At 47.4% G+C, this 25,865-nt stretch overlaps 1 protein-coding gene across 1 annotated transcript in view; it reads right to left on the bottom strand.

Moving 5' to 3' along the window:
• The window catches only part of TMPRSS12 (transmembrane serine protease 12), a 90,388-nt gene extending 65,564 nt beyond the window's left edge, over window positions 1-24,824 (bottom strand). Inside the window, exons 1-2 of the mRNA XM_075334507.1 lie at window positions 24,578-24,824; window positions 10,203-10,404 (exon numbers count right to left, since the gene is read on the bottom strand). Of these exons, the coding sequence (XP_075190622.1) occupies window positions 10,203-10,404; window positions 24,578-24,647 (272 nt within the window). The 5' untranslated portion in view covers window positions 24,648-24,824. The remainder of the gene's footprint in view (window positions 1-10,202; window positions 10,405-24,577) is intronic.
• Window positions 24,825-25,865: the final 1,041 nt, after the last annotated feature.

Genomic DNA, 25,865 nt, shown 5'->3' with positions numbered 1-25,865 from the left:
TGGACACAGATTTCCGTGCACCTGCTCATTGGCACTTGCTGGGCCCTTCTGGACTTCTGAAGTGGTGAGCTGATACACAATACTATTTTTTTCACTTAAAACCTGAGAGTTATGTCATAGAAAATAGTTCATGAATAACATTTAACATATGTCTACTTGTCTACTTTACATGAGCATATTTTTTTTTGGGGGGGGAGTAAAAAGTTTATCAGCAATTTCTCACTTTTCTAACAAAATTTATAAAACGATTCATTAGGGCCATCACATTTGAAGTGACTTTGAGAAGCCTGGGTTATAGAAAATACCCAAAAGTGACCCCATTCTAAAAACTGCACCCCTCACACTGGTCAAAACCACATCCAAGAAGCTTATTAACCCTTTTCGTGCTTCACAGGAACTAAAGCAATGTGGAAAGAAAAAAAAATAAAATTTTACTTTTTCCCACAAAAATGTTACTTTAGCCCAATATTTTGCATTTTCACAAGGGTAACAGGAGAAAATGTGCCATACTATTTATTCTGCAATTCTCCTGAGTACACCGATACCCCATGTGTGGTGGAAATCTATTACTTGAGCACACGGCAAGCCTCATAAGGGAAGGAGCACCATTTGCCTCGCTCACCACTGTAAATGGTAAACCAGCGAGCAGGAGTGGACTCACTGAACCACAGGGGAACCCTGGGCTTACCCTTTTGGTGGGAGTGGAATGACTAAGCACCTGCCACGAGGCAGACAGCAGGTGCCACTCCCAGGGCAGTGACTGGGACTGTGGCAGCTGACCCCCCAGGGCAGGGACAGACATGGGGACAAACGGGCAAAGTCTCTAGTGCAGGGGTGGGGAACCTTTTTACTGCCGGGGGCCATCTGGAAATTTCTACGAACCATCGGGGGCCGCACAAAATTATCAATGTGAAAATTACCCGGCTACATTTGGTCAAGCAATTAATTAACTCACCCCTATTTTGGTGGCCAGAGATGCTTCTCTTTGGCGCAGCGGTTAATTTTCGGTGATATTGCTCATGTTGCTTCTCACAGCTGCTTTTCCAGGATTGTCTCGGTCTGGAGCAGTCAACTCTTTGTGATAATAAGATTGGTAAATCATATACATCACAACTGACACTGGGACTGCTGTGTATATATTACATCACAGGAGGGGCTGGGGGCATATACATCACATAGGAGACACTGGAACTACTGTATATACATCACATAGGAGACGCTGGGACAGCTGTATATATTTATTAAAGGAGATGCCCCAGCATCTCCAATATGATGTATATGCCACCAGCCCCTCCTGTGATGTATATGCCCAGTGTCTCCTCTGATGTGTATGCTCCAGCCCCACCTGTAATATATACATTACAGAAGACAATGGGGCATATACATCACAGGAGGGGCTGGGGGCATATACATCAAAGGAGGGGCTGGGGCATATATATGCCCCCAGCTCCTCCTGTGATGTATGTCCCCAGTGTTTCCTGTGATGTGTATGCTCCAGCCCCACCTGTAATATATACATTACAGGAGACAATGGGGCATATACATCACAGGAGGGGCTGGGGGCATATACATCACAGGAGGGGCTGGGAGAATATATACGTCACAAAAAAGGCTGAGGACATGTACATCACTGGGAGGCATAGATATGGCTTTGGAGCGCAGACAGCACTGGGGGCACAGATAGCAATAGGGGGGCACGGATAGCAATAGGGGGGCACGGATAGCAATAGGGGGGCACGGATAGCAATAGGGGGCACGGATAGCAATAGGGGGGCACGGATAGCAATAGGGGGGCACGGATAGCAATAGGGGGGCACAGGGGAAACTGACAACACATGCAGAGCCCAGACATTGCACTGGGGGCACAGCACAGGGGGGTGGGGGGGGGAGTTACACAGCCCTGAGGGAGGGGGTGTACACAGCCTTGGGGGAGGGGGGTACACAGCCCTGGGGGAGGGGGGGCACACAGTCCTTGTGGAGAGGGGGGACACACAGACCTAGGGGAGGGGGGGCACACAGCCCTAGGGGACACACAACCCTGGGGGACACACAACCCTGGGGAAGAAGCACACAACCCTGGGGAAGAAGCACACAACCCTGGTGGAGCAGACACAGAGGGAGCAGGCACACGGCAGCTGGGAGATAAGCACATAGCAGCACAGTCGGAGCGCACATGGGGGAGCGGGCACGGGGGAGCTGGCACAAAGAAGCGAGCACGGAGGAGCGGGCACGGGGGAGCTGTAAAGGAGAAGCGGGCAATGGTGAGCGAGCACGGGGGAGCGAGCACGTGTTAGCTGGCACGCAGCACGGGGGAGCGCGCACGGAAGAGCTGGCACGCAGCACGGGGGGACACTCACCTACTAGTTGAAGCCTTCAAACTGCTGCTGGGCTTCTGTGGGACGGGGCGAAAGTGTTAACCCCGCCCACAAAATAAGTCCTGAGAACACACGCACTGACCAGCGTTCAGTAGTGAACGCTGAATGCGCGTCCTCGTAGCGCGCATGGGGATTTAAAGGGCCGGCAACCGGCAAGACGCGGCTGCCGGCAGAGTCCCGGGGGCCGTAGAAAAGGTCTTGGCGGGCCGTATGCGGCCCGCGGGCCGGAGGTTCCCCACCCCTGCTCTAGTGCAGCAAGGACCACCGGGAGGTCTGATGCAGATGGCATTGCTAGGGTGGACGGACACTTTTGTGGCACCCCTGAATACATCAGGGTGCCATAAGGAACTGCATCCTTACCCAGGGTGCAGGGCCCACCCCCCTTGGTTCCAGGTACCCAAGAAACTGATGTCACTCCCATCTGCACCACAAAACACAATCACCTCACATCAGACACTGCCAGACACACCAGGGGGGTTGGACTAGCTGGAAAATGGGCCAGCCACTTGGGAACTGGGCAGACTGTAAGAGGGAGACAGAGAAGAGAAGTAGGCTCCAGAGAAAGCTGGGAGAGTGAGCTCCTGGGGAGCTAGGAAACTGATTTTGTCGCAAGCAGTGACTCGGGTCCAGAGGAATCGTGGACCGGTAGCAGGGACATTGGACAAGGGTGTGACGGACGTAGTCTTGGAGGACTGTCGGCACCAGAAGAGCCCAACAGAACTGACCGGTACCGAGCACGGCGGGGTACAGGACCCTAGGTCAGGAGCCGATTCAACGTCCTGACAATTCACCTGAAAAGGAGAAGATCTTCAAGGACTTCCCTATGAGCTCAGAGGTTGAGTGCATCAGCACAACGAGGGGGACAGGGGTGTTTCCAGAAATAGTAACCCACTGAAGTCCCAAGTGCCAGCCCTCAAGAACACAGCTACACTACACATAGTGAGCAGGGCCCCCAACAGCTTCAAGCCATGGGGACCACCAACGGACAACAAATTGTGCACGGAGGCAGGCTCCAAATCACTAAGTGACAGCGGTGGGACCGGGTACTTGGACGGGCTCCCGGCAGCGGCAGCTGTACACAGAGACCTTGGTTTACCTACAGTGTGTGGGTCTCCTTTCTAAACCTCATCCAGCACCACGACTACCCGCAGTGAGTACCCTGGTCTCTGCACCCTGTCCTCCCAAATCTACCACCACCCTGAGTCCGGGGCTGTTCCTACCTGCGGAGGGACTGACACCTTGCTGCTTCATACCATCTGCCCTGCCCTGGTCCTCCTTCCAGCAGCGGTAGTACTCCCATTACCACAACCCGCAGGTGGCGCCATGAACTTCTCCCCCCTTTTACGGATCAAAGTGTCCACCAAGCCGGGTCCGGACCCCCTCGAGCCACGACAATCCCGTATCCGAGCAGCCCGACTAACACTTTCACTCGTAAAGCTGAGACCACCAGGCTAGCTGAGGCATATGGCTGGGGTGGCTGGGGTGGACAGACACAGTTACTAGTAAAGCTGGGAACACCGGGGTAGCTAAGCCAGATAGCACGGTTAGGCTAAGAACGCACTTTGCGTTCTCCTACTTGCATTTCCAAACGCACGTTTTAGGCTTAATTGATTTGACCAAAGTTGCCTTTTTCAGAACTTTAGCGCTGAAAACGCATGCGTATTTACCGCTTTTAAGATGCGTTTTCAGCACTTTTGTACATGCTTTTTCACCTGCGTTTTGACTGATGCGTTTTGAACATCAAGACACTGCTAAATAAAGATTAAATAGTCAAACAGAATGAAAAAATAGAAAAAAAAGGAAAACATAATTTTGGAATTAATATTGAAAAAAGTTACATTTAATGAAATTAGAGCAGTTATATAATATTTAATGCTAAAATAGCAAAAAAACCATAATTTTCTTTATTTTAATTGTCGAACTATGTGTGTGTAAAGGGACATATTATTCCATTATTTTAATGTCAGAAAAACATGCGTTTTTGAAGTCCAAAACGCATGTTTTCTGCACCAAAAAAGCAGGTAAAAAGCAGGATATTTGAAGATTCTTGGTTTTTGCCATTTCTCATTGACTTCAATGTTAGCAAAACGCACCCAAAATGGCAAAAACAACTGAAAACATGCTGCTTCTTTGAACACATGGTTTTTGCCACAAAATATGCAAATTAAAGGCAGCGTTTAGAAACGCAAAGGGCCGTCTGAAAATCACCATTTTCCATTGACTTTGCTGGAAAATCAAAACGCATGCCTTTTGGCATGAAAAAGGTGCTTCTTAAAACGGACCTAAAAGCAGCTGAAACGCAGGTGGAAACGCAAAGTGCGTTCTTAGCCTTAGGAAGGACGGACATCGAAGTATCAACACGACTGGGAGACAGCCAAAGACACTGTACATTGCACAGAGGACCAGGGGACCTGACAACTAGCTGGCTAGGGAACAACCACTAACTAACTAACTAACCATGTTGACCAGGCACCTCCCCTAGTGGTAGAGTGCCTTAAGTACCCAGTGCATCTCAGCGATAGGCTGAGAGGCACTTCCAGGAAATGATGGGCTGGCCTTTTAAGAGAAGGTCAGTGGTGCATGCGTATGCCATAGGAGCACTCCTGGAGGGCCTGTGTGGCCTGTCCAAGTAGAGAGAAGCAGGAAGTACCAACGTGGAGGACCGCAGGGAAGACGTGGGGTGTGCCGCCCCGTGCCAGCAGCCGGCGCTGCTCGGACCCTTCAGGGGTGGTGGCTCGAGGGTCTCCGGACCCGGGGGTCTCGCGGACATGCCGAATAAATGGGGGGACGTATATGTACGGGCTGGGCCGTATTGAGTTTGTGACGCCACCCACGGTGTGTGGTGAGATAGGGCACCACCACTGCTATGACGGGGCACCCGGGGGAGATGTTGTGCAGCGAGTTGTTAACCCCTCCGTGGGCAGGGATGGCGGCCCCGGGACCTGGTTGGTGCGTGCAGGGGATGGCGATCCGCAGGGGGTGCTGGTGTACTCACTGTCAGGCTATGTGTCCACGTTGCTTTTTACCTGCTTTTTACCTGCTTTTTCAACTGCAGCGTTTAATGCCAAAATGGATGTGTTCTGCTTTTCAAGCAAAGTCTATGCGAATTTGGGTTTCTTGTGCACACTATGCTGTTCAAAAAGGTGCCTTTTTGTGGCAGAAATTTGGGCAAAAACTCAGCTTTGCAGTTCAAAACTCAAATAGGAAAAACAATTGACATGTCATACTAATCAGACTAACAGTAGGGACTGCGTCCTGTGCCTAGAGGTGTAAGATACTTTTACGAGTGGCCTAGATGAAAAAATAAATTTTTAACAAAAACATGTTTTTTTAACCCAAAAATCTTTCATTTTCACAAAGGTAACCAGAGAAAATGCACTGTACAATTTGTTGTGCAACTTCTCCTAAGTACACCAATACCCGATATGTGGTCGAAAAGTACTGTTTGGGCGAACAGTAAAGTTCGGAAGGGAAGGAGTGCCATTTGACTTTTTGATCACAAATTTGTCTGGGATCGTTAGTGGACGCCATGTTGCGTTTGGAGAGGCCCTAATGTGGATAAACAGTAGAAACCTCCCCAAGGGACCCCATTTTGGAAACTAGACCCCTCAAAGAATTTATCCAGATGTTTGGTTAGCACTGTGAACTCCCGGGGGCTTCACAAAATTTTATAATATTGAGCTGTGAAAATGAAAAAATACATTTTTACCACAAAAAGTTGCTTTAACACCAAATGTTCATGTTTAATAGGGTAACATATATGCGTTCAGATTTATTTGTAATATTTTGCGGATGCCATGTCACATTGGTAAAGCACCTGAGGTGCCAGAAAAGGAGAAATCCTTCACAAGTTACCCCTTTTTAGAAACTGCACCCCTCAATTAATTCATATAGGTGTGTAGTGAGCATGCATATTGACTGTACAAGCTAAGTTCACATGTCCTGTAATCATCAGTTAGAACAGATCCTGCAGAGATGCGCTGGGAAAAAAGTTCTGCAAAGACAACTTTTTTGTCCGTTGTTAAATAACTGATGTCCGTTGAGTCGACACGTGGTCCCATTATTATTCCAGCTCTACTACATATCTGAATTCACAACTAGCGGCCATAGAACATGACTGCCCACTTTGAGGTTCATCTATATGAAGTGAAAGCTGCACACCAAATTCAGAGTAATATGAACAAGCATAACTGCTTAAGGATACATAAAGAATGAAAAATACAACTAGCCATATGAAAAATGGAAAAAAAAATTTTTGGTGATATTGCATAACTGCTGAGGATTATTTTGAAAAAAAGAGATATTTAGCTAATGTATTGATCAATTCATTACTGCCCCATACCCACTTCACGGTAATCTCTTATTTATGGGGTCCCTAACAAAATGTTACCTCTATATGCGGTTAAAACCTGCTTGTGTGCATGGGTACTTAACCAAATGTTACCGCTATGTGCGGCTGAAACTTGCTGTGTATGGGAAGCAAGGGACCTGGCTATATAGGAAGTTGAATAATCATGGCTAAAGGGCGGGACTGGGTTTTCAGACAGAAAAAAAACTGCATAACAATCAAAATGACTGCTGGAACTCCATTGTAAATGTGAACAGGGTGCTAGCCAAAAAATACATAATCTATATGAAGTGAAAGCTGCACACCAAATTCAGAGTAATATGAACAAGCATGACTGCTTGAGGATACATAAAGAATGAAAAATACAACTAGCCATATGAAAAATGGAAACAAAATTTTTGGGTGATATTGCTTAACTGCTGAGGATTATTTTGAAAAAAAGAGATATTTAGCTAATGTATTGATCAATTCATTACTGCCCCATGACCACTTCACAGTAATCTTTTATTTATGGGGTCCCTAACAATTTTGATTGTTATGCAGTTTTTTTACTGTCTGAGAACCCAGTCCCGCCCTTTAGCCATGATTATTCAACTTCCTATATAGCCAGGTCCCTTGCTTCCCATACACAGCAGGTTTCAGCCGCACATAGAGGTAACATTTGGTTAAGTACCCATGCACACAAGTAGGTTTTAACCGCATATAGAGGTAACATTTTGTTAGGGACCCCATAAATAAGAGATTACCGTGAAGTGGGTATGGGGCAGTAATGAATTGAATTGATCAATACATTAGCTAAATATCTCTTTTTTTCAAAATAATGCTCATCAGTTATGCAATATCACCAAAAATGTTTTTTTCCATTTTTCATATGGCTAGTTGTATTTTTCATTCTTTATGTATCCTCAAGCAGTTATGCTTGTTGATATTACTCTGAATTTGGTGTGCAGCTTTCACTTCATATAGATTATGTATTTTTTGGCTAGCACCCTGTTCACATTTACAATGGAGTTCCTTCCAGCAGTCATTTTGATTGTTATGCAGTTTTATTTCTGTCTGAGAACCCAATCCCGCCCTTTAGCCATGATTATTCAACTTCCTATATTGCCAGGTCCCTTGCTTCCCATACACAGCAGGTTTCAGCCGCACATAGAGGTAACATTTGGTTAAGTACCCATGCACACAAGCAGGTTTTAACCGCATATAGAGGTAACATTTTGTTAGGGACCCCATAAATAAGAGATTACCATGAAGTGGGTATGGGGCAGTAATGAATTGATCAATACATTAGCTAAATATCTCTTTTTTTCAAAATAATCCTCAGCAGTTATGCAATATCACCAAAAAATTTTTTTTCCATTTTTCATATGGCTAGTTGTATTTTTCATTCTTTATGCATCCTCAAGCAGTTATGCTTGTTCATATTACTCTGAATTTGGTGTGCAGCTTTCACTTCATATAGATTATGCATTTGTTGGCTAGCACCCTGTTCACATTTACAATGGAGTTCCAGCAGTCATTTTGATTGTTACACATTTAGGATCAGGCAGTGACTGAGTGACCCACGCGATCAGCGGTGACATCACTCAGGTGATTTGCAGTCACAGCTGGAAGTTCCCATGGTCCTCCACCTGTGAGAGCAAATAGCCTGAGTGACATCACCGCTGATCGCATGGGTCACTCAGTCACTGCCTGAACCTCACAGTGTGCAGTCATGTTCTATGGCCACTAGGTGTGAATTCAGAGTAGCAGAGATGAAATCGTTGTGGGACCTCATGTGGATTACTTTGCACATGCAGGGGTGTTTTGGGTTTAATAAAGTGGCGAAAGAGGGTGCTTCTTTGTCTTTCATTTCAAATAAAGGATTTTTTCGGTGTTTGTGTTTATTTCTTTTCACTTACATATAAGTAATGGAGGAGGCCTCGTAGACGCCTCCCATCACTAATCTAGGGCTTAGTGGCAGCTGTGAGTTGACATAAAACTCTTATTACCCCAATTGCCACCACACCAGGGCAATCAGGAAGAGCCAGGTAAAGCGCAGAGATCTAATGGATTCGGCAATTACGGGCAGCTGCCAGTTGCTATTTTTAGGCTGGGGGTAGCCTAATAAGCATGGGTCTCCCCAACCTGAGAATACCAGCCCCCAGCTGTCGGGCTTTGCCTTGGCTGGGTATTAAATTTGGGGGACAGCAAACTGATTTTTTAAAATTATTTATTTAAATAATAATACAAAAAGCCGCATGCGGTTTCTCCTATTTTGATACACAGCCAGGATAAGCGCACGGCTGGGGATTGCAGCCTGTAGCCGTATGCTTTAGCATGGCTGTGTATCATAATACGGGGGGACCCTATGCCAAATGCTTTATTTATTTATTTATTTATTTTTCCCGCAAGATAGTGACTCATAGACAGTGCCTGTGATTGGTTGCAGTCAGACACTGTCACACAGGCTGGGGGCGCATCTGACTGCAACCGATCACAGACGCCAGGACGCCAGGTGGGGAAAGCAGTGCATATGGATGAGCAATAAAGAGCAGCCCCAGAAGTCAATGAGGGGCCACGGGAGCAGTTACAGCTGCATTGGAGCCTGGGTAAGTATGAAGCTCTTACTTCATTCTTATTTTCTTTATTTATCTTTTATTTTTTTTATATTTCTCGAGTGCCGAATCTGGATCATTAATAGCAAAGAAGAAAAAGAAGTGCCAAATAATGGGGGATCACCAAACAATCAATTTATAGTAAAAAAGATATATAATTTTATGGATAAAAACACATACAAATGCAAAAAAATGCAGTCAAATATCCGTGAACAAACTTGTGTTATATAACAACCACGGAAACATATTAAGACCATTTAAAAAACATATACACAACAATAGCCGGTAATTTAAATAGTATCCCAAATTGTAACATTTTATAATAAAAAAAAATATACATCTGTATGTAAGTGGGAAGGGGAAGGAGAGAATTCACACAGCAAAAGTACAAGTAAAATATATCTTTGTACCGTGTACAGCAAAAGTAGGAAGATAAGCCAGTTTGAATAGGTGAAATGCCTATATAGAAAAAAGGCAATAAAGACATAAATGGCACATTAGAATAAGCAATATGTCCACAAAGGATTTTTAGTTAATAGCCCAAACAGCAAAACATGTAAAAAGCAATAATGCAAGTGTGGGCTGAATCCAGAGAGGCAAAGTGCAATAGCTTAAGTGCAGAGGCAAAAGAACCCAGCTTAACAACCGGTTAAATACCATCAGATGCTGCATGAAGAAACTAGTTTTTCCCCAGGGACATATTACCAGACCATCCCCAGGGACATATTACCAGACCATAGCCCGGATCATTAGCGGAATTCCCTGAGGGGAAGTTTGAAACTGCGCAGGTCCGGACTTTTACAGTCCAGGTCCGCCCATCGCTACTCCTACCTCAATGTCAGATAGCCTTGTACTATTATCAGGCATTATAATAATACATACCGTTTATCTATGAAGCAGTGGGCAGCACTCATCACCCATCTCCTGTTGATCACGGATCCTCCACACGAGTGTCTATAGCCAAATCCAAATCCAAATCTGTAATATTGAAGACTGACCTGCCATGGCCAGGCCCCTGGAAGTGCATCATGGCCTCCTACAATACGGGATCCAATTGAATCTGACAGTGGACCCTTCCCACAACCTGAAGAGATAAGAAGTTATCAGCAGAGTTTGATCAGATTAAATGCGTTCTTTTAACTTCTTAAATGGGTAAATTTGAGAAAGTGCTTGTTCAAAAAGCAATTTACCTAATATTAAAAATTCTATTCATTAAAGTATGGATAGATTTCTAGTTTTATAGTTAGGTAGGTTATCGGCCATCACTGGGTATCAGCAGTGGTCGGTCTCCTAGGCAAGGCGCGAAGCACTTGCACACTCTTTGATATAGAGCTTACAAGTGCTGCTCTGAAGCTGATCGCATTGCTAGATCCAGCTAGCTTCAGTGCCCTTGTGCTCCTCCGATATTGCATCGGCATAGGCGTCTCGTCTTGTAGTATGGCAGAGGGCATAATTAGGGCCAGCAGCTCAGCTAAGCCTTAGGTCTGAACTGTCAATCATCAGGAGTATGCCGAGCCTGCTAGGAGGGCCCTGAAGATGTGATAACCCTTTTATTATGTGGGCTTTATAAAATTAGCCAGTCTTAAAAAAAAAGTCCAAAGATTTAACAAAAAAAGTATAGAGCAATGAATAAAACAGTGGTCAAGTATAGGAAACACTGCTCCATTATAGATCACTGTGGGACCCTAATTATGGGAATCGGTGGGGGTCCCAGTAGTCAGACCCCCCAGTAATCAAATGTACTACTGGGTAGTAGAGCTGCTGAGACAACCATCCAGATCAAAGCAAGTATTGTGCATGGGTATGAATGGCTAGAATACACGTGTGCCAGATGTCAGATGGTCTCCTTGACCATTTAGCTCAGCGTGCACTAGCATTCCTCCATATATGTCTATATAATCCTACCAAAGAACCCTCTCCTGTATTAATTTTGGATGTGTCTACCTACAGTGCTGCCTCCTGTCTGTTATTAAAGTTTATAAGGGAAATATTTAAGTAGTTAAGTTCAGAAATATTTGGGTAGTTTCTGAATCTTTGTGATTTGGGATCTGCATGCCGCTTTTTTTAATTTAAAATAAAACAACTGAGATGCGATTGAGGTGGAGACTTTCAGTTTAATAAAAAGGAGTTAAAAATATCCTGTGAAAAATTTAGAAATTGCAACTATTTTTCAACAAAGATAAGGAATAAAAATGAAAAACAAAAAACTCCCAATAACACTAAAGGGGGCTTTACACGCTACGATATCGTTAATGTTTTATCGTCGGGGTCACGTTGTTAGTGACGCACATCCGGCGTCATTAACGATATCGCAGCGTGTGACACGTACCTGCGACATCAAGCGACCTCAAAAATGGTAAAAATCGTTCACCATGGAGAGGTCGTCCCAAACTCAAAAATCAGTAAGGGTTGTTTTTCGTTGTGGTTCGTCGCTCCTGCGGCAGCACACATCGCTGTGTGTGACACCGCAGGAGCAAGGAACGTCTCCTTACCTGCCGCCGGCCACAATGCGGAATGAAGGAGGTGGGCGGGATGTTACGTCCCGCTCAGCTCTGCCCCTCCGCTTTGATTGGCCGGCCGCTTAGTGACGTCGCGGTGACGTCGCTGTGATGCCGAACGTCCCTCCCCCTTGAGGGAGGGATTGTTTGGCAGTCACAGCGACGCCGCCGACCAGGTAAGTACGTGTGACGCTGCCGTAGCGATAATATTTGCTACGGCAGCGATCACAAACAATCGCATGCGCGACGGGGGCGGTTACTTACATGCTTGATATCGCTAGAAATTACTAGCAATATCGCTACCGTGTAAAGCCCCCTTTAGTGTGGAGAGAACGCCCACTATCCAAAATAAGGGAGGGGTTATGATGAAGAAAACCAGCTGGTTGAAAGTGAACCAGTGGGTGATCTATCCGAATAAGGATACCACAACACTGATTAACTTATACTAATATCTTTATGACCAAATTAGACAAAAGTTACCACTATCAGACAATCACCCACAAAACATTCAACCCAGTTGATAGTGCATAAGTCGGACCTAGACAATCTTGTCACAAGTCAGACAGTCAGTCAGATCAGTCTGTAAGGTGTAGTCATCAATTACATAGAGTCAGACATCAAAATTTGAGCATCCCCAAAAGAATTGTGGGACAAAATAATATCAAGACGTTTCACCTCTCAGAAGAGGTTCATCAGGGATATATATGTATAGAAATATTCATAGATAGATGTATTCGTTCTCTCATAAAAACAGAGATTATATAATATAATATGGGACCCCCATAAAAAGATTGTCAGAGGGCAGTGGGCTAGGTGCTCCTGATGTATCAGCACCCAGAGTACCCCACCTGAGGACAGACACTGGAGCTACAGCAACTTGGTCTATGTAAAGTCTGACTGGACATGTAGGACATCTGTTACCTGTGTGTTCCTCTGGTGCTTGATCTGATACACCGCAGATAGTGAGGACTTATGATGTACACATATTGTTAGCTGTGCTGTCAGCCTCCTTTGCATACATTTATATGTTACAAGCCTTGTAGGAAATAAAAAATACCACCGGTTGGCTGCTACAGTGAATCTATGATGGGTTTTTTTTAACTCGGCTTACTGGAGATGAGTTGATAAAGGACTTTCCTGGAAAAGAGGCTTCTTAATCCAGCAGCTATGTTATAAAGAAGCACTCTGGGTCCTGATACATCAGGAGCACCTAGCCCACTGTCCGTTGACAATCTTTTTATGGTGGTCCCATATTATATTATATAATCTCTGTTTTTATGAGAGAACGAATACATCTATCTATGAATATTTCTATACATGTATATACCCCTGATGAACCTCTTCTGAGAGGTGAAACGTCTTGATATTATTTTGTCCCACAATTCTCTTGGGGATGCTCAAATTTTGATGGCTGACTCTATGTAATTGATGACTACACCTTACAGACTGATCTGACTGACTGTCTGACTTGTGACAAGATTGTCTAGGTCCGACTTATGCACTATCAACTGGGTTGAATGTTTTGTTGGTGATTGTCTGATAGTGGTAACTTTTGTCTAATTTGGTCATAAAAATATTAGCATAAGTTAATCAGTGTTGTGGTATCCTTATTCGGATAGATCACTCACTGGTTCACATTCAACCAGCTGGTTTTCTTCATCATACCCCTTTCCTCATTTTGGATAGTGGCCGTTCTCTCCACACTTAGTGTTATTGGGAGTTTTTTGTTTTTCATTTTTATTCCTTACCTTTTAACTTTGTACCTCAGTAAATTTTGTATTTTAGGAGTAAATTTCTTTTTCTGTGATTTATTTTCTGTTTGGTTTCTCCACCTTCTCATTTTCTGTGAGAATATTTTTCAACAAAGCCTCCTCATTTCAGGGGCTCAATCGTAATTGTACAAATTAACTTTACCTTAATTAAAAATGTTAATACGGTGGAACCTCACTTAACAAGTAACCCAGTTAGGGTGTATTTCACATAACGAGCAAAGCTTGCTGTAAATGTGTAACTCAGTTTACGAGCAAGCTTCACTGAACGAGCAAAATACTCACCGCACACCCTTCTGGTTCCGTACATCCAACGCGCCGTGACCCGCTCTTACAGTCCGCACAAACACGCACAAGCACACACAAACAAACACGCACACACACACAGACACACACGCACACACACACATATTATGCTCACCTTAACTTCCGTTCCATCACTGGCCTCATAGATCTGTATCGGCAACCAGGCAATGAGGGAGGAACTTGCTCTGGCAGCAGAAGTTCCTTCCTCGTCACAATGGTTGCCGATACACATCCTGTAGTGGCGAACTGCAAGATCCATGAGGCCGGCGATGGAATGGAAGGTAAGGTGAGCATAATATGTGTGCCTTCCATTCCATCGCCGGCCTCATGGATCTTACAGTTCGCGGCTACAGGATGTGTATTGGCAACCATCGCGACGATGGTTCCTCCACTGTCAGCCGCTACTCAAAGGCAGTGCGCTGGCCAATCAGAGGCAAGCAGTTCCTGCCTTTGACGTCAGCGCTCTGGCAGCAGAAGTTACTCTCTAGTTGCGATGGTTACCCGATACACATCCTGTACCGGCAAACTTCAAGATCCAGGAGGCTGGCGATGGAACGGAAGGTAAGGTGAGTATACTATGTGTGTGTTTGTGCTTGTTTGTGTGTGTTTGTGCGTGTTTGTGTGTGTGTGCGTGTTTGTACGTGTGTGGAATGGCACAATAGGGAACCAGGATGGGACATTTAACAAGTTGTGGAACGAATTGTCTGCATTGCAATCATTTCCTATGGGAAATCTTGCTGTACTGAACGAGTAACTTGGTTAACAAGCACACTCCCAGAATGGATTGTTCTCGTTAACCAAGGTTCCACTGTACTTCATAGAGAATCCTTTGCATGCAACAACTGTCTGAAGTCTAGAAGTCATGGATGACACCAAACGTTGGGTTTCCTCCTTTATGATGTACTAGCTGTACTACCCGGCTTCGCCCGGGTTAATAACTGTTAATAAAATAGAATGTATTAACAAAAATGTATTCTGCACACAGAAAACACAAAACAAATAGATAGAAATGTAATTATTAAAAGGCAAAAACTAAGCTAATAGAAGCATTTCACAACATATATTTCAACACCACAGATATTCCACACAGATTTAACTAAATTGGCCAAGTAATGTGCTCTGTCTGTCTCTTTCCAGGTCTGTCTCTTTCCGCGTCTGTCTCTTTCCCCATCTGTCTCTTTCCCCGTCTGTCACTTTCCCCGTCTGTCTCTTTCCCTGTCTGTCTCTTTCCCCGTCTGCCTGTGTCTGGCTCTCTTTTTTTGTCTGTCTCTATCTCTCTGTTTCTTTCCCCATCTGTCTCTTTCTAGGTCTGTCTCTTTCCCAAGTCTGTCTCTTTCCCCGTCTGTCTCCCCGTCTATTTCTCTGTCTCTTTTCCCATCTGTCTCTATCAAGGTCTGTGTCTTTCCCTATCTATCTTTGTCTGTCTCTCTGACTGTCTCCTCCTTCCCTGTCTGCCTGTCTCTGTCCCTGTCTGCATGTATGTCTGTCTCTTTCCAGGTCTGTCTCTGTCTGTCTCTTTCCAGGTCTGTCTTTTTCCAGGTCTGTTTCTGTCTGTCTGTTTCCCGGTCTGTCTCTGTCTGTCTCTTTTACCGTCTGTCTCTGTCTGTCTCTTTCCAGGTCTGTCTCTGTCTGTCTCTTTTCCCGTCTGTCTCTGTCTGTCTCTTTCACCGTCTGTCTGTCTCTTTCACGTCTGTCTCTGTCTGTCTCTTTCACCGTCTGTCTCTGTCTGTCTCTTTCACCGTCTGTCTCTGTCTGTCTCTTTCCCTGTCTGTCTCTATCTCTCTGTCTCTCTCCCTGTCTGTCTCTCTGTCTGTCTCTCTGTCTGTCTCTGTCTGTCTCTCTCTATCCGTCTCCCCACCGACATCTTATTACCTTACGTATAAGCTTCTTATACTATGAATGTCTTTTGTTCCTATAGCAACCAATCACAGCTCCTACTAATAACCTGTAGTTCCAGGCTCCATTTACTTTAATAGAGGCAAGTTTTTTGGAGAGTAACTGTAAAGCGCGGGGTTAAATTTTCCTGTCAAAACATAGTCTATGACGTTCCCTGGGTCACATGAGGTGTCTGTGCAAAATTTCGTGATTGTAAATGCGATGGTGCGGATACACTTTTCGTTTCACTTTTTCCCCATTTTGAAGATAGGGGCAAAATTGATTGGTAAATTGGAACGCGTGGGTTAAAATTTCGCCTCACAACATAGCCTATGACGCTCTCGGGGCTCCAGATGTGTGAGTGTGCAAAATTTTGTGGCTGTAGCTGCGACGGTGCAGATGCGAATCTCAGACATACACACATACATACACACATTCAGCTTTATATATTAGATTGTCTGACTTTATACTGCAGCTGAATACAGTTGTTGCTTGTTTCTGGGTCTTTCTGCCTCATGTATTGTCTTAAGCGAATGTGAAATGGAGCTCAATGGGGTTGAGATCTGGAGATTTACTTGGCGATTGTAAAATATTCCACTTCTGCCTTAAAGTCCTGGGATGCTTTTGCAGTTGCTGGATCCGGAATTCCGGGTGCACGATCCGGATCCTGCAATGGGGAAAATAATTGAAAATAAAACAGCGTTTAATACTTACCGAGACTCAGTGTCATGGCGGCACACTGCTTCCGGGTCGCGCATTCACTTCCTGTTCTGTGCATCGTATACACGCAGCTTTCCGTGTTTTCCCCGCCCAGCGGCTGTCCTCTCGTCTGTAATTGGTTGCAGGCAGACCACGCCCCCAGTCTGTTACAGTATCTGCCTGCCATGCAGTTATTGTAGCTCAGTCATTGTCTGCACAGCCAGCGGTCGTGCTGTATGGCCGCTGGCTGTGTTATATAGCAGAGCTGAAGCAGCGTGGGGCCTTGTGTAGATTATGCCAGACCTGCAGGGTGTTGGGCTTTAATAAAGTGGTGAAGGAGGGTGCGTTTTGTACTTTATTCCAAATAAAGGATTTTTCTCTGTGTCTGTGCTTATTTACTTTCATTTACAGGTTAGTGTGATGCAGGTATCTCATAGACGCCTGTGCCATCACTAACCTAGGGCTTAGTAGCAGCTGTGCGTGGCTATTAACCCCTTATTAGCCCAATTACCATCGCACCAGGGCAATCGAGAAGAGCCGGTAAAGCACCGGGACTGTCACATCTAATAGATGCGGCAATACCGGGCAGCTGCGGGCTGAGAATACCAGCCCTCAGCCGGCATTATCATGATTGGGTATCAAAATTAGGGGGGATTGCACGTCGTTTTTTTTTTAATTTATTTATTAAAATTAAAAAAACAAAAAGCCACATCGCCGGCAAGGCCACGCACACATCTGACAGGAGTGTGCATGTGTTTCTGTGTCTTTGAATGCTCATGTTCAGAGAGCGCAGGCTGTGCCGGCTGATGTCATGTCAGACTTGTACGAGTCTGATAGCTCATCACTGGTACAGCGCACACTTCTGAAAGGAGCATGCATATGTTTCTAGGTACATGCACGCTCATGCTCAGAGAGCGCAGGATGTGTTGGCTGATGTCATGTCAAACTTGTACGAGTCTGACAGCGCATCACCAGCAAGGCCGCGCACACTTCTGACAGGAACGTGCATGTGTTTCTGTGTACATGCACGCTCATAGTCAGAGAGCACAAGCTGTGCCGGCTGATGTCATGTCAGACTTGTACGAATTTGACAGCTCATCACTGGCACAGCTGCATACTTCTGACAGGAACGTGCATGTGTTTCTGAAACACATGCACGTTCACCATACTGACCCGCAGACACTTGCACTGCTTTGCCCGCCCACCTGCCGCCTGTGATTTGTTGCAGTCAGCTGCCACGCTGCCACTCAGGGTGGGGGCGCATCTAACTGCAACAAATTACGCACGCCGGTGGGTGGGCAAAACAATAAATATTGAATTGTCGGCTCCGGAGGGGAAAGCGTGACCCGGAAGGAGTTTGCTGCCATTACATAGCCTCGGGTGAGTATACCATGCGTGCTCCTACCCCCTTATCCCCTCCACAAATGTTTCTAATCTCCGGATTCTGTTCCCCATAGACTTATATGGGCACCGGAATCTGGATTGGATCCGGATTTTTTTTTCTATCCGGCAGTGATCTACCGGTCCAGGATTTTGGAGGATTCGATCAACTCTAGTCATTGTCCATCTGCACGGTGAAGCGCTTGCTGCATTTGGTTGTATCTGTGCAGACTGTATAGCCCTGTACACTTCAGACTTCATCCAGCTGCTTCTGTCTTCAGTCACATCATCAATAAACACTAGTGACCCAGGGCCATTGGAAGTCATGCATGCCCGGCCATCACACTGCTTCCACCATGTGTTACAGAGGATGTGGTGTGTTTTGGATCATGAGCTGTTCCAAGCCTTCTCCATACTTTCTTCTTCCCATCATTCTGCTACAGGTTGATCTTAGTCTCATCTTTCCATAGAATTGTTTTTGCAGAATTGGGCAGCTTCTTTAGATGTTTTTTCGGTAAAGTCTATTCTGCCCTTTCTATTTGTAAGGCGGATTAATGGTTTGCATCTTGTGGTGAACCCTCTGTATTTGCTCTCATGAAGTCTCTTCATGGTAGATACTGAAACACCTTCTTCCTAGAGAGTGTTCTTTAGGCCCTGTGCGCACTAGAAAATGGAATTTTCTTAAGAAAATTCCGGACCTTCTGAAAGATTACCGCATCTATGGTAAAAAAACCGCAGCAAACCGCACCCAATAACCGCATGCGGTTTTACCGCGATTTGCCACGGTTTGCCGCAGTATTGCCACGGTTTTTCCACGGGTTGTTCCCTACGGTTTTTGACCATTATCTATGGCAAAAAATGCAGATACATGCAGAAAAGAGGTGACATGTAATTCTTTTTGCTGCAGAAAACATGCAGCAAAAGCTGTTGGTGAAAAAAAACGCAGTGTGCGCACAGCATATTTTTTTACCATATGTTTTGCAGGGGAAGGACTGCAGCAAGGTTAGGAACATTTTTTGCAGCAAAACTGCGGCAAAACCACGGTATAAACCGCAGCGTGCGCACAGGGCCTTACTTGGGTAGATGTTGGGGTTTTTATTCATCCTGGAAAAAAATCTGCAATAATCCACCAGTGTTGTCTGCTGTGATATCCAGGCATTTGAGTTCTCAAGCTCACCAGTGTGCTCTTTTTTTTTGCACAGTTGATTTGGCCATTCCTATAATTTCTACTATCTCTCTGATGGATTTTTCTTTTTTTCAACCTAATGATGGTCTGTTTCTCTTCCATTGAGAGTTCTTTGACATCATGTTGTTGGGTCACAGCCACAGCTTCTAAATGCAAATGCCACACCTGGAATCAGCTCCAGACCTTTTACCTGCCTAATTAATGGATTAATGAGGGAATATTCCTTGCAGCCCATTAAAGAGCTTCTGAGATAATTGTCCAATTATTTTTGGTCTTGTGAAAAAGAGGCAGCTACATATTAAAGAGCTGTAATTCCTAAACCAGGGGTGGGGAACCTCCGGCCCGCGGGCTGCATGCGTCCCGCCATGTCCTTTTCTACGGCCCCCGGGTAGATTCCCAGGAGCAGCAGTGCTCGAGCCACCACCGCGGTCTTGCAGGCCGCTGGCCTCTTAAATCCCCACATGCTCTGCTTGTGGCCAGTGTCAGCGAGCTCAGGACTTTTATTTTGTGGGTGTTTAGCGCTCTGCGCTTCCATCCCACAGCAGCTTCCCAGCTTCTAGCAGTGTGTGCTCGCCCTCTACCCTCTGGAGCGGTGTGCCCGCCCCTCTGCCCTCTAGAGCGATGTGCCTGCCCCTCTGCCTTTTGGAGCAGTGTGCCTGCCCCTCTGCCCTCCGGAGCTGCGTGTCTGGTGCCTGCTCTCCAGTGGTGTGAGTCCGGCGCTTCTATGTGTCCAGCGCCCGTCCTCTGCTGCTGTGTGGCCCTTCCAGTGCTTTGTGGCCCCCTCCCCCCAGAGTTGCGTGCAACGGTCAGTACTATGTGCCCCCCAATGGTGTGTATCACCCCAGGTTTGTGTGTCCCTCCTCCCTCCATTGATGTCAGGTCTCCGCAAGTGCTGTGTACAGCCCCCCAGTGTTGTGTGTCCCTCAGTGATGTCTGTGCCTCCCCCAGTGATGCCTGTGCTACCCCCCAGTGATGCCTGTGCCTCCCCCAGTGATGCCTGTGCCTCCCAACAGTGATGCCTGTGCCTACCAACAGTGATGCCTGTGCCTCCCAACAGTGATGCCTGTGCCTCCCACCAGTGATGTCTGTGCCCCAGCCCCTCTTGTGTTGTTTGTGCCCCAGCCCCTCTTGTGTTGTCTGTGCCCCTGTGATACCAATGTGATATGACTGAAGAATGAGTGTGATTAGATATGAATCCTAATCAAAAGATACTGATCACAGGTCTTATTTGATCCATCCAAACTCAGTATATGAGAGGTGTCCTCTGGTTGACCCGGTTTCACCATGATGAAGAAAGAGTACGTGTTAGCAGGTCTTGAACAAACCACTGTTATGAGGAAAGAACCCTTACAGTTCAACATATGCAGGAAACATTGCAACACATGCGCAACATATGCAGGAAACTAGTGGTCAAGCTAGCAACATGTGTAGGAAGCTACTGGTACCCACAGCATCGTGTGGTCAGGTTATATGACCATGACTCAGCAATCACATGCTGGTCACCAATTGCAATACTCAGTGCACACGACGACCACAATGTACAAAGTTTGGTATAAAAATACAGGGCTCGCTTAGTGAGACAGGGACATTTCCAGGAAGCTCAAAGTGGACGCACTGCGCCTGTGATGCAGAGGCCGGGTTGTTTTCCTTCTCACTAATTGAGTCCCTCCGATGAGGGAGGAATGCTAAAACATACGGTAATGTTGATGCATATTTCTGTTATTGTATAAGATTCTATGACTATAGTGCTAATGCCTATGTGCCATTGATTATTCATGTGCTATTAACATAAATAATATCTTGCTATAAAGAATCTTAGTATTTGTGCCTGATTAGGATATCAGTGAGCACTTCGTAAGTACGGGCTTTCAGCCCCTTTTTAGGAGAATTTAGCGAGACAGCCAAAGACCCTCTTGTGATGTGTATGCCCCCAGCCCCTCTTGTGGTGTCTGTGCCCCAGCCCCTTTTGTGGTGTCTGTGCCCCAGCCCCCCTTGTGATGTATGTGCCCCAGCCCCTCCGTAGTGCTCTCCGTGATGCCTCCTAGTGTTGTCCGTGAATCCTCCTAGTGCTGTCCGTGCTTCCACCTAGTGCTGTCCATGCTTCCACCTAGTGCTGTCCTTGCTGCCACCTAGTTCTGTCTGTGCTGCCACCTAGTGCTTCCGTGCAGCTGCCAGTGCTGTCCATGCCTCAGCCTCTCCAGTTTTGTACATGCCCCATCCCCTCATGTGGTGTCTGTGCCCCAGCCCCTCATGAGGGGTCTGTGCCCCAGCCCCTCATGTGGTGTCTGTGCCCCAGCCCCTCATGTGGTGTCTGTGCCCCAGACCCTCATGTGGTGTCTGTGCCCCAGCCCCTCATGTGGTGTCTGTGCCCCAGCCCCTCATGTGGTGTCTGTGCCCCAGCCCCTCATGTTTTATCTGTGCCCCAGCATGCCTCCAGTGTCTCCTGTGATCTGCATTCCCTCAGCGTCTCCTGTGGTGTGCATGCCCCCAGCGTTTCCTGTGATCTGTATGCCCCCCAGCATCTCCTATGATCTGTATGCCCCCCAGCATCTCCTTTGATCTGTATGCCCCCCAGCAGCTCCTGTGATGTGTATGCCCCCCAGCATCTCCTGTGATGTGTATGCACATATACATCACAGGAGGGACTGGGGGCATTTACATCACGAGAGGGGCTGGGGGTATATACATGTCCCCAGCCCCTTGTGTGATATGTATATCCCCCAGTGTCTCCTGTGATGTATATACAGCAGTCCCAGCGTCTCCTATGTGATGTATATGCCCCCAGCCCCTCCAGTGATGTATGTGACCCCAGTGTCTCCTATGATGTATATACAGCAGTCCCAGTGTCTCCTATGTGATATATGTGCCTCCAGTGTCTCCTGTGATGTATATACAGCATCTGTTATGTGATGTATATGATTTACCAATCTTATTATCACAAAGAGTTGACTGTGCTCCAGGCCGAGACAAACCTGGAAAAGTAGCTGTGAGAAGAAACATGATTAGTATCACTAATCATCACAGCTGCACCAAAGACGAGCAGCTCCGGCCGCCATAGTTGTCAGTTAATTAATTGTTTGATCAAATATAGCAGGGTCATTTTCACATTGATAATTTTGTGCAGCCCTCGAAGGTTGGTAGAAATTTCCAAATGGCCCCCGGCTCAAAACAGGTTCCCCACCCCTGTCCCAAACCATTACTCTAATTAGGATGTGAATACCCTCAAATTAAAGCATAGAGTTTGCACTTTAAGCCCATATTGATTATATCACTGTATCTTGAATATGTTTTGGTGAACAGCTAAAATACGAGAACTTGTGTCACCGTCCAAATATCTGGACCTAACTGTACATAGACCTAGAAACAGAAGAGTAAGCTGACTCTGACAACACAGAATATAGTAATGTAAAGGGGCTGAATCCACAGTCGCACCTTCTAGGGGAGCGAATTTACTGAATCACACTGACATGTACTCTTATGTGGGGCGCTACTACATTATCCACCGCTCTGGGGGCATCTCACATCTACTGTAATGGAACCTTTGTGAAATCTTCTCTATGGGGACATTATGATATCCACTGTTATGGGGACAGCCTCATATCTACTGTTATGGGGCACTCTCATATCCACTATTATGGGGGCACTGTCATATGCACTGTTATCAGGGGCACTCTCATATCCACTGTTATGGGGCTGGGGGCACTCTCATATCACCTGTTATGGGGGGCACTATTATATCCATTACTAAGGGATAAACTCTCATATACACTGTTATGGAGGTCACCCTCATATGCACTGTTATGGGGACACTCATCTCCACTGTTATGGAGGGCACTCTCATATGCACTGTTAGGGTAGCACTCATATGCACTGTTATTGGAGAACTCATATGCACTGTTATGGGGGCACTCTCATATGTACTGTTAGGGGGCACTCTCATATGCACTGTTATGGGGGCACTCTTATATAAACTGTTAGGGTGGTACTCATTCACTGTTATGGGAGCACTCATATGCACTGTTATGGGAGAACTCATATGCACTGTTATGGGGGCACTCTCATATACACTGTTAGGGTGGCACTCATGTGCCGCCCTGGACGGGCCAGGTAGTCACAGATAGGGCCCCGCATTACACCTTTCCCCCACAGGTAACACACAGCCAACCTTAAAACCTAGTCACCCCCCCTCAGGGCTTGATAGACACACCAGGGGGCGGAACCAGGTGGTTGGAAGACGCCCACCTAGGAGTTTTAGATAGCCCGGGGCGGGAAATAGCTGGAAAGTGTTTAGAGTTCAAGTGGGAGAGGAGTGTGGGCTGGAGCTGTGTCCAGCTCCAGCAGAGGCGAATACCCAAATTAAACAGGTACCAGGATAGGAGCCCTGGTGCCTTTGGCTAGGAGGCAGACGGCGGTCTCCGTCTGCAGGAGCCGGGAAGACGGCTCGGTGGAACCGACGTGGACCGGGACAGGGTTGTGGCCCGCCGGTACCGACCCGGGGAACCGACTTGGAAACCGGAGCACACAGGGGGTACTCAGACCCTGAAGCTAGGCCCAGAAGCGACTGGAACTAGTTAATTAACTGATTGCGGCCAGGACTAGAGGTCCTGTCTCACCCAAAGTCCCGACTGAAGGCAACAGCCCACCGAGGAGGATAAAAGGCCACCGCCATGGCTCAGAGATCCTCCGGGCCAGCGTCTGCGGGCAAAGGGCTCCTTAGGCCACATCCAGCCAGGAGCGGACTCCTGTAGTTGCATGCACAGGCAATCCACCATTCTAAACAGGTGCAGGAGAAAGACAGAGACCACCAGCTGGGTGGCGGAATTCGAACGCAGGCGGCTGTGGGCACCGACCACCATCACCTTGGTTTACCAGAGACTTGTGTGTTTTCTAATAGTGAGTACACCAGCACCCTGCGGTCGCCCATCTCCCTTAACCGCCAATCCCCCAACGGGTCCCGGGGCCACCATCCCTGCCCACGGAGGGGTTAACAACTTGCTGCACAACATCTCCCCCGGGTGCCCCGTAACTGCAGCGGTGGTGTCCAATATCACCACACAGGTGGCGTCACGAACTCCGTACGGCTCAGCCCGTACATATACGTCCTACATCCACCATCCCATCACTCCCCCTTTTCATTTGAAGTGACCGTGAGGCCCCCGGGTCCGGAGTCCCTCGAGCCACCCACAGAAGGGCCGGATCCGAGCAGCTCGGCTGCTGAGAGTGGGGCGGTACACTCATATGCACTGTTAGGGTGGCACTTTTATATAAACTGTTATGTTGGCACTCATATGCACTGTTATGGGAGCACTCCTATGCACTGTTATGGGGGAACTCTCATATATAGTTATGGGGCAATCATATCTACTGTTATGGGGACACTCTCATATGCACTGTTATGGGGACACTCTCATATGCACTGTTATGGGGGCACACTGTATTTAAGGTTATGATATATACATACTGAGTGGATATAACCCATGTGATACAACATATACAATAAGCGCAGAGCTGATGGCTTCCTATAGTGAATGTTTCCTCTCCTACCTACTGTCTCATTTCCCAGCACAACTGCCGCCCACAGCACTAGCAGCGCTCCCCTCAGGAGGTTGTCCATGTTATGGCGTCATAGGCAACAATCAGTCCAGACCAGCAGGTGGCGCCAGAGGGAGGAGCTGGTACCGCGCACCGTACTGCTCCTGTGATGCGGCCCTAGGGGTTAGACCAGACGTGGATTCACAAAGGTGCAGTCCGTAGTGACGCTGCGCTCCTCAGCGCCCCCTGCCGGCAGTGTAACTGCCATTGCGCTTTCTTCTGGTGGAGGAGCCGCGGGAATGTGATCACGTGTTTACTGCAACCAATGTGAATTGTGATGAAAGGCAGCAAACAAGGGATCGTATATATAACAGAGTGTAAGTAGGGGCAGGGGCTGCAAATGTGCCCCAAGAAGAGTCCCAAGAGCAGGGACCTGGCCTGCATCCCCAGCTCCTCAGCGTCCCCAGCTCCTCAGCATCCCCAGCTCCTCAGCATCCCCCAGCTCCTCAGCGTCCCCAGCTCCTCAGCATCCCCAGCTCCTCAGCATCCCCAGCTCCTCAGCATCCCCAGCTCCTCAGCATCCCCAGCTTCTCAGCATCCCCAGCTCCTCAGCGTCCCCAGCTCCTCAGCGTCCCCAGCTCTTCAGCGTCCCCAGCTCCTCAGCGTCCCCAGCTCCTCAGCGTCCCCAGCTCTTCAGCGTCCCCAGCTCCTCAGCGTCCCCAGCTCCTCAGCGTCCCCAGCTCTTCAGCGTCCCCAGCTCCTCAGCATCCCCAGCTCCTCAGCATCCCCCAGCTCCTCAGCGTCCCCAGCTCCTCAGCGTCCCCAGCTCCTCAGCATCCCCAGCTCCTCAGCATCCCCAGCTCCTCAGCATCCCCAGCTCCTCAGCATCCCCAGCTTCTCAGCATCCCCAGCTCCTCAGCATCCACAGCTCCTCAGCGTCCCCAGCTCTTCAGCGTCCCCAGCTCCTCAGCGTCCCCAGCTCCTCAGCGTCCCCAGCTCCTCAGCGTCCCCAGCTCCTCAGCATCCCCCAGCTCCTCAGCGTCCCCAGCTCTTCAGCGTCCCCAGCTCCTCAGCGTCCCCAGCTCTTCAGCGTCCCCAGCTCTTCAGCGTCCCCAGCTCCTCAGCATCCCCCAGCTCCTCAGCGTCCCCAGCTCCTCAGCATCCCCAGCTCTTCAGCGTTCCCAGCTCCTCAGCGTCCCCAGCTCCTCAGCGTCCCCAGCTCCTCAGCGTCCCCAGCTCTTCAGCGTTCCCAGCTCCTCAGCGTCCCCAGCTCCTCAGCGTCCCCAGCTCCTCAGCGTCC

This window comes from Anomaloglossus baeobatrachus, chromosome 2 (genome assembly GCF_048569485.1).
Source record: "Anomaloglossus baeobatrachus isolate aAnoBae1 chromosome 2, aAnoBae1.hap1, whole genome shotgun sequence".
NCBI classification, from domain to species: domain Eukaryota; kingdom Metazoa; phylum Chordata; class Amphibia; order Anura; family Aromobatidae; genus Anomaloglossus; species Anomaloglossus baeobatrachus.
Note: the sequence above shows the minus strand (reverse complement) of the source record. Positions and strands in the feature narration are given on the sequence as shown.